General features: G+C 45.3%; 1 protein-coding gene across 1 annotated transcript in view; it reads right to left on the minus strand.

Annotated features, from left to right (window-relative positions):
• Positions 1–5781: 5781 nt before the first annotated feature.
• SLC25A4 (solute carrier family 25 (mitochondrial carrier; adenine nucleotide translocator), member 4) overlaps positions 5782–9408 on the minus strand; it is a 61931-nt gene continuing 58304 nt past the window's right edge. Inside the window, exons 5-7 of the mRNA XM_011959541.1 lie at positions 7792–8278; positions 7147–7287; positions 5782–6243 (exon numbers count right to left, since the gene is read on the minus strand). Coding sequence (XP_011814931.1) covers positions 6086–6243; positions 7147–7287; positions 7792–8278 — 786 coding nt within the window. The 3' untranslated portion in view covers positions 5782–6085. The remainder of the gene's footprint in view (positions 6244–7146; positions 7288–7791; positions 8279–9408) is intronic.

The raw sequence follows: 9408 nt of genomic DNA on the forward strand, positions 1-9408 counted from the left end.
TTCTCTGTGCATAGTAGATCTTTCTGCAACCCTTTACTTTGAGCCTGTGGTGTCTTTGCTTGTGAGATTGGTCTCTTGAAGACAGAAGATGGATGAGTCTTTTTTTGTTGTTTGTATGAGACAGGGTCTTTTTTGTTGCCCAGGCTGGAGTGTGGTGGTACAAACATGGCTCACTGCAGCCTCAACCTCCTGGGCTCAAGCAATCCCCCCTCCTCAGCCCCCCAAGTAGCAGGATTACAGGTGTGTGCCACCACACTTGGCTGAATTTTTTTTTTTTTTTTTTTTTTGTGGAGACAGGGTTTCGCCATGTTGTCTGGTCCGGCCTTGAACTCCTGGGTTCAAGCTGTTCTGCCTATCTTGGCCTCCGAAAGTACTGGGATTACAGGCACAAGCCACCCTGCCAGGTCCCCTCCTGGATATTTTTAATGTTACTTCAGTCATTAAAGGTTGTATGTAACATATCTGAAATGCCTGGAGACAGAAGCGTTTTGGATTTTCGGTATTTTCCGATTTTGTAATATGTGCATATACATAATGAGATGCCTTGGGGATGGGACCCAGGTCCAAACATGGAATTCATTTATGTTTCATATACACAGTACACACATAGCCTGAAGGTCATTAATACAGTATTTTTCATAATTGCATGCATGAAATAAAGTTTTGACTGTGACCCATCACAAGGTCAAGTGTGGAATTTTCTATCTGTGGCACTATGTCAGTGCTGGAAAAGTTTTGGATTTCAGACCATTTTAGGTTTCAGATTTTTGGATTAGGGATCAAGAATGAAATTGTTTTTCCCAGGTGATACCTCTTGACTTCAGTTGCAATGAACGTATTGTTATTTTTCCCTCAAACACGAAGGCATAAAACCTTGGCATTCTCACTGATAAACATGTTTGTTTTTTTTTTCTTTAGACGGAGTCTTGCTTTGTCACCAGGCCAGAGTGCAGTGGTGTACTCTCAGCTCACTGCAACCTCCGTCTCCCAGTTTCAAGCGATTCCCCTGCCTCAGCCTCCCGAGTTGCTGGGACTACAGGTGCACACCACCACGCCCAGCTAATTTCTGTATTTTTACTGTAGAGACGGGGTTTCACCATGTTGGCCAGGATGGTCTCGAACCCCTGACCTCGTGATCCGCCCGCCTCGGCCTCCCGAAGTGCTGGGATTATAGGCGTGAGCCACCGTGCCTGGCCTGATTAACCTTTTTCTTCAATGTCTGTATCATGTCCTTTCTGTTCTTCAAAACACATTACTCATTTTCATTGCCATCATTCTAATCCATGCCTTCATCACATCACATTTGGGTTACTAAAATGAGCTTTTAGCTAGAAAAAGCTGAGGAAACACTGACTTAAGATTATATGTTATGTGGTGTGTTACTTAAGTCACGTCTCACATATTTTTAGTCTGTTTTACTTCCCTAATAAAAGAAAGCCCCTGAGAGCAAGGACCGTATGGCTGACGGGAAGCCATACATGGGTGTCACTCAATATGCGTGATTCATCAGTGACTGCAAAAATGGCAAAAGAAAACTCATCTCATCCTTAAAGGGCTACGAAAATTAAAATGACTATGTAGAACACACAGAAATCACATACGAGATGTTTGATGTGAGGCATGTTAGAGGCATTTTGTTGTTGTTTAGGGACAGATCTCACCCTGTCACCCAGGCTGGAAATCAGTGGTACGATCAGAGCTCACTGCAGCCTCCCTCCTCAGCCTCCTGAGTAGCTAAGACTACAGGCATGTATCACCACACCCACCTAATCTTTTATTTTTTGTAGAGACAAGGTCTCCTTATGTTGCCCAGGCTGGTCTCGAGCTTCTGGGCTCAAGTGATCCTCCCACCTCGGCCTCCCAGAGTGCTGGGATTATGGGTAAGTCACCATGCCTGGCTGGTGATCTTTCTACAATGTTTATGACTTCAAAAAGGGTAAGACAGCTGATTCCCATTATTCACAGGAGTTACATACTACAAAGTTGAGGCAAACACTGAAACATTTTGCCAAGCAGAAATACAAGGTTAGGTTCCCATGAGCCGCTGGTCACAAAAATCATACATAACCTTGTTTTATGTGTTTACACTTAAAGACACCTTATTTAATATATATTGCTGATGGTTAACACTGATCTCATGGCCCAGGCCCGAAGCCAGCTATTCTGACACATGCATTTTCCACAAGGCATGTTTTAGCCCTCCTGTGGTAAGGAACAGCACTTGTGCACTCTGCTTGGGGGCCAGGTTAATTGGCAATGATTGTGCCTCAGATAAACCGCATTGGCCACTGCGCAAAGCTTGGGGGACTTTTTATACAGCAGAATTACTGTAGCATGAAGTAAACACGTGAACAGGATGCTTGTTTACAGGATGAGGCCGAAATGAAAAGGCAGGGTGTCACCTTGTTTCACTCCAGCTGGGGACGTGTGTCAGGCAGCATCGCTGTGTGTGTCCAAGGAGCTTAAAGTGGTTACCAATAAAGTTTGTCAGTGAAGCCAGTTTACAGATATGTAATCTGTGAATGAGATCAACCATACTTTATTGTGGATTAATAAAATCACTGATATTCAGGAGGAGCAGAAAAGCAAAGAATCTTTATGACACGGTAGACTTTGTTAAATTTTATTTAAGGGCTTGAAATTTGTATTTAAGGCAGCCGTAAGTTTTTATTCATTGCATTATACAACTCCAATAAAGCCTGTCTGGCCACCCCCACGGTGCTTTGGTCAAGATTTCACCCGAACTGATGAAACCCTCTCCCAAGTATTTTGTAGGTTCCCTGTGCTTTTGAGATGCACCTTCCCTTCTCGCTCCTTCTTACGTTCAACGGAAACTTGCTAAACACCTTCTCCGTCCTGGGCACTGTAGCAGGTGTAGAAGATAAGCCCTCCTTGTAGCGCTTGCATTCTCTTGCAGCCTTGCACCTTGTGGGTGTTTAGTAAATGCCACCTCAACACAAGGGATACCACATATTTGACAGAATAAAATGGAACAGAAGCAGTCGCCCAGTTAATTGAGATTTCAACACAAATACTTGAGACAAGTTTTTATTGTTTTTAGTGTCCCAATTGTTACCATTATGGACTCACTCATGTTGTATCATCCTCCATAATTTTTCTCATACACATGTAAGATGCCAATAGGTGAGGGTTTAGGGGAGAAAATACCTAAAGATGATTGGGGCGGGGGGTGGTCGCGGTGAGGGAGGGCTGCGCCTAGGAGAGAGCTGTGTGGGAAACAGGGCTGATGAGAAATTCCTGGGGCGGGTACCCAAGAGTCGGACGCTCAATTCGAAGTTGTCACTTTTACGTAAACCAGACCTTCCAGCATGACGCAGCTTTGCACAGTGATGGTATGGCATGAGGGCAGGTTAGCGAGGGAAGTACTTACTGCCTGTTCTCCCACCAGATCCCAGCACTCTGTCAGAGGCTGAGGGTTCTAGGAATTCTTGGTGAGTTAAGTAGCCTCGGTAAGGAACTGGCTCAGCAGGGCCTGGGGTAACGTTCATTAGAGGTAACCTCAGCAGGAAGTGAGAGGGCCGACATCTGGGTCACATGCAGACTGCAGACAATGTGCACTATTTAATAAATGTCCATGCCTCTTCCCTCCCCATTCCATGCCAAGATTAAAGACCAGAACACAATTACGCTTCTTGGTTGGGTTGGGAGCACGCACTGTTCATTCATTGTGTCAGGTCTTCCTCTTCCTAAACTTGGGCCCTGCTTTGAGATATGCTCCATGAAAGTACTTGCCTACTAGCCTGCCCTGCTTTTATTACCTATCAGCGATAGGATTTGGATCCTCATATTATCCTTAGACTGAAAAGCAACAGGAGGCCTCTAACTGCACATGTGCTACCTCACCTCGAGGAGACAGGATGGAGAGGTACCTTCTTTTTAGCCCTTTAGACTTTATTGGCCTAGATATCTACTAGGTGAGGTCAGATGTGATCCTGGATTTTATAAAACTCAGACCTTGGTAACTGTGGTAAAAGCAACACAGCCAGTTTTTAGCTGGGGAGGCAGGAGTAAGTTGGTGGAAGGGCTCGGTAAGCAAGGTAAAGAACAGGAGGTACAGAGACCAACCCCCACCACCCAACCACCTGTTAGAAAACACCGAGAAGACATTTGCCTGCCTTTCAAGCTTTGCCAAGGATACAGGGACTTGTCACAATGAGTGAGTTCAGACCAGGAGTTCAAGACCAGCCTGGCCAACACAGCGAAACCCCATCTCTAATAAAAATACAAAAAATTAGCTGTGCAGTGGTGCACACCTGTAATCCCAACAGGTCTTCCAATTAGTCACGATCCAGGAGACTAGAGCAACTGGTCTTTTCCTGGTCCCAAAGTGTGAACTTTCCAACCTGAAATTCTAAGTATTTTCCCCTGGCTCACAAATCTCGGAGGGGCAAATCCAAAACTGACTTCCTGTAGGTCTTGATAAATTCTTACAGAAGTACTGGAGGATGCTTTCCACACCCATGCTTCTAAATCTAGTTATTTTCTTTCAAAGTCTCCATCTCCCACCACTCCCTCCCCCGATTTCATTTCCCTTCTATTCCTTCTCAAGCAAGATGTACTGTCTTAAACAAATTATCTACAAATGGCATCTCACATTTTCTCCCCAACTTAAGCATCTTTCAGGGCAGGTTCCTATCTTTTTTCCCTTCCACGGAGCCTAAGAGGTATTAAATACTAGCTTGATAACTGCTGCTATGGACTGAATGTGTCCCTTCAAAATTCATCTGTTGAAATCTTAACCCCCAAAGTGGTGGCGTTTGGAGGAGGGGCATTTGGGAGGGAACTGGGTCATGCGGGTAGAGCCCTCATGAATGGGATTATGAGATTATAAAAGGACTACAGAGAGCTCTGTCACTTTCTGCCATGTAAGGATACAAGAAGTCAGTAATCTACAACCCAGAAGAGGGCCCTCATTAGAACCTGACCAAAGAGGCACCTTGATCTTGGACCTCCAGTCTACAGAACTGAGAACTAAGTTTCTGTTGCTTATAGGCCATCAGTCTACAGTACTTTGTTATAGTGGCCTGAACTAACACAATCGATTTTTTTTTTTTTTTTTGACACAGGGTCTTGCCCTGTTGCTTAGGATGGATGTGGTGGCCATCTCAGCTCACTGCAACCTCTGTCTCTCAGGTTCAAGTGATTCTGGTGCCTCAGCCTCCTGAGTAGTTGGGATTACAGGTGTGAGCCACCACATCCAGCTAATTTTTTGTATTTTTATTAGAGATGGGGTTTCGCTGCGTTGGCAAGACTGGTCTTGAAATCCTGGTCTGAAGTGATAAGCCTGCCTCTGCCTCCCAAAGTGCTGAGATGACAGGTGTGAGCCACCGCACCTGGCCTTAATTTTCAATGAACACTCTCCACTTATCATAAAATTCTAGGTGTCACAGTTATCTAAAGGGATGAAAACAGAGCATTTCCTAATCATGGAAAATTCTCCAGATTGTGATTTAAAGCTTTTAGCAGACTCTCAGAATTTCTAAAGACTGCAGGAAAGTGCCTAAGACAAGGCAGGATTACAAAAGCCATTGTCACTTTCTAGCCTACAGCAACATTGGGTAAGATAGAATATGACCTGCCTGAGTTTGAAAACTGGAACTTTAAGCATTGTATGTTCTCATATAATACATACTCAATATAATATCTGGCATTTAGAAGGTTGGCCACTGACTGATAAATGAATCATGCTAGAAAATTTACATTTTTGATCTTTTAAAAATGCATTTTACAGTTAATAAGAGTTCAATAAAATAGAAAGTGTGCATTAAGTGGTCTTTATTGATGTTTCACATTCAGTTATTTCTTATCACTTCTTCAGTTAATTGTACAAGTATGATAAATTATTTTCTATTTGCTGTGGGAATTTAAATGTAAAATAAATACAAAATACATCTGTGGTTTAATGAACACTCAATGAAGCATCTTTTCTGAGGTATTCCTTTCAGTCTGGTTTTATCCCAGATCTTTTTACTTCCCCTAGGAATAGTCTATTAAACCACACAATGGATCTGTGAACTTGTGGATCAAGGTCACTATAAATCAGTGAACTTGTGTTTTAATTACATTAGACATACTTTTTGATCTCATCATACAACACCAATACAAAAGCACCACCCATGCCTCTCAATACATTGGACCAGGCACCTTTGAAGAAGGCCTTGGCTCCTTCATCTTTTGCAATCTTCCTCCAGCAGTCAACTGTCCCCGTGTACATAATATCAGCTGTGGAAACAAATGTTGGTGAGGGCTCCATAATGCTGGAGGAAAGAGACCTTTCCTCTGAAAGATATCTGCACACACTGTTACCAGTTGTATAAAATTAGGGTCATCTGGGCATGGAGTCCCAGCTCCATGCAACATTCCACTGGACATGTCCTTCCTTGCTTAACTGGTAGGCTGGGCCTCCTGTCATTCCTACTCCATTAGTTCAAGGTCAATGAAGAACTGGGGCAATTAACCAAGTAATTCACGGACTGCCCAACCGTCAAACGACAAGGGCGCAGAGCAGCAGGAGGATTATGCTGCGTGGTTACCTTGTTTCATGGAGGACCCAACTGCGGCCTAGCGTCAGATGATACTGCGCAAGGTTATGCAGTTAAAATAAAAGGCTGCAACGAGTTGAAACATGAAACTGCTAACACTGGACTGTTTTTGATTTTTAAAGTGGCAATTTCATATGGTTCAACCTATAGAAGCCAAAACTGTTTATGGCACAACAGATTGCTTCAGGCCATCTCTACCCAGCCACACACCCAGCCCACTAACACCTGTAAGTCGGAGGGAAGCGAGAGTTCTCTGTAAGCAGCAGCTACTTCTTCTCCCTAGCTGTTGCACCCAGGCTCTAAGGGAAGAGGGCCTAGGGTCTCTACAATGCTAGATACCTAGTTAAATTCACATCTAAGTATCTTACTGTTGATGTTCTTATCACCTCTTTAATAAAATGGAAAAAACTTTTCCCTAATAAGATAGTTGAGAATGTTAGGGGAAATTAATACAATCCTTCCCTAAGTCCTTATCAAATAATTTTGAAAATTAATTTCCAGTAAGGAAGACTGAAAGGAACACTGTAAAACGTTCTCCTCGGGCAAAAATAAAGACGTTTAGATGAGCAGAGCACAAGCTTACCCCCTTTCCGGCCGGACTGCATCATCATCCTGCGACGAACAGTGTCAAAGGGGTAGGACACCAGCCCTGCGACTGCCGTCACGCTCTGGGCAATCATCCAGCTCACAAAAATGTGCACGTTCTTGGGGTCAGGCAGCATCCCTGCGGACAGAGCCAAGAGGCCGAACGGCTATGAAGTGACTGTTCTCAGCAGAAAGCAGGTGGAGGGAGAGAGGCCACCGCACCTCCAGCTGCACGCGCTGACCTTGCGGGGAACCTGCCCCCGCGCAGGTGCCTCACGTATGGCCAGGCAGCAAAGGTGGCTGCTGCCGTCTCTGGACCCCGGGGAGCCAGTGCTCTGCTTGTATGCAGGACACTGGAAGTGGCTTCAAGTTAAACTCAGTAACTGCTATGGCTGTGTCTAGAGGGAGACAGGCTCCCCCTTCCTCCTATCTTAATAACTAAAGGCCAGAGTGTATTTCAGTAGAGGACACAAAGAATGCTTTAGCTATTAATTTATGCACACCACCTCCTCATTCAGAAGCCTCAATTACCCCAGAGACTAGAAAAAACCCAGATGGATATATATCAAGTCCTTTGTGAGTTACAGATCCCGTAGGATCCCCTATCCACACCGCCCTCCTTCTCCCGATGCCCCTCTCTCACCCTTGGCAGTGTCATAGACTCCGAAGTAGGCAGCTCTATAGATAATGATGCCTTGGACAGAGACGTTGAAACCTTGGTAGAGACCCCTCAGGCCATCAGACTTGAAGATCTTGATGATACAGTCGCCCAGACCATGGAACTCACGCTGGGCGGCACCCTTGCCCACGTCGGCAGCCAACCTGGTCCTAGCAAAGTCCAGCGGGTAGACAAAGCAAAGGGAGGTGGCCCCAGCGGCCCCACCAGATGCCAAGTTACCAGCAAAGTAGCGCCAGAACTGCTTATGCCGATCCACACCCCCTAAGAAGAGCTGCTTGTACTTGTCCTTGAAGGCGAAGTTGAGAGCTTGGGTGGGGAAGTAACGGATCACGTTGGCCAGGTTACCCCTCCAGAAGGAGAGAAAGCCCTGCTCCTTGGGGATTCTCACCACACAATCAATGATCCCTTTGTACTGCTTCTCAGCACTGATCTGTTTGCTGGCATGCTGGACCTGGTGGAGGGGAGGGTGGGTGATAGAGGACAGGCAGGGCAGAGACAGGGGAAGAGGACAGGAGAAAAAAGGTTTGCACTTCCTAGATTTTTTTTTTTTTTTTGAAGAAAAAGAGGATGAGGAAATCAAATGGATACTGCCGATGTGTAAATGGATACTGTTATCCATGTTAGTTCCTGGATAACAAGCCAAAATAATCCAGTGTGGCTTCAATTATTAGGGTATTTGAGGGAAAAGGTGTTGCCCCAAATAAACTGAAGAGGTGACTGAATCGTATAAAGCTAGCCATTTATCTATTTCACTTTCCCTAGGTCTGAGAACTGTATGAGGGGCTTACTGGGGGACAGAATGAGTAACACTCCCTGCTTCAAAGGGCTTTGGATTTAATAGACATGATGGCCAAAAAATGACCATTTCTCAGTGTCACTCTGATCACCCTGGAGATGAGGATCTCTAGTAGATGCTCTAATAGAGGAAGGAGAATAAATCCACTAAGCATTAGGGCTCCAAAGTTTTCAAGCAGATAATCCAAGTAATCAATTATTGAGGGTTTGCTGCCTTTGTGAGCAATTTGTGGGGGGTTTTGTTAGGCTCTTCCTCATTGAGGGGCCCTGACCTTTTGGGCAGGTGGAGAAAAACAGGAGGATGATGATAGGTCATTCAGCGACCAGGTAGGGGAGGAAAAGATTTGGAGACAGGATGATCTGAGTTTATTCCGAAAATTGTTTCTTAACATTTCAAAACCTCAGCTTCATCTGTAAAATGGAGAAGAAAAGCTCTCTCACAGAGGTTACATAAAGATGAAGGCGCCAGCCTGCATGCAGCCTTGTGCATGAGATACGATAAGGGGATTCCTGCGTGATGATTATTTTGGTGTTTTCATTGTAAAGGTGCGTGCGCATAAGACGGTGCCAAAAATACTGGCAATCACTAGGTGCCTCCAGGCCGGAGTGCACGCCCGCGCTGTCACGGCGCAGGATCTGGCACACGTAAACCGGCTCCGGGTGGGTTTCCATATATAGACACCCGAACGCCGGGCGCCACCCGACACCAGGAATCTGCGACTGACGCTGGACCTGTCTCTACGCAGAGGGCACCTTCTTCCCCCACCGGCGGGCGGGCGGGCGCCC

The sequence above is a fragment of the Colobus angolensis genome, unplaced genomic scaffold (assembly GCF_000951035.1).
Source record: "Colobus angolensis palliatus isolate OR3802 unplaced genomic scaffold, Cang.pa_1.0 Scaffold5, whole genome shotgun sequence".
In the NCBI taxonomy this organism is placed as follows: Eukaryota; Metazoa; Chordata; class Mammalia; order Primates; family Cercopithecidae; genus Colobus; species Colobus angolensis.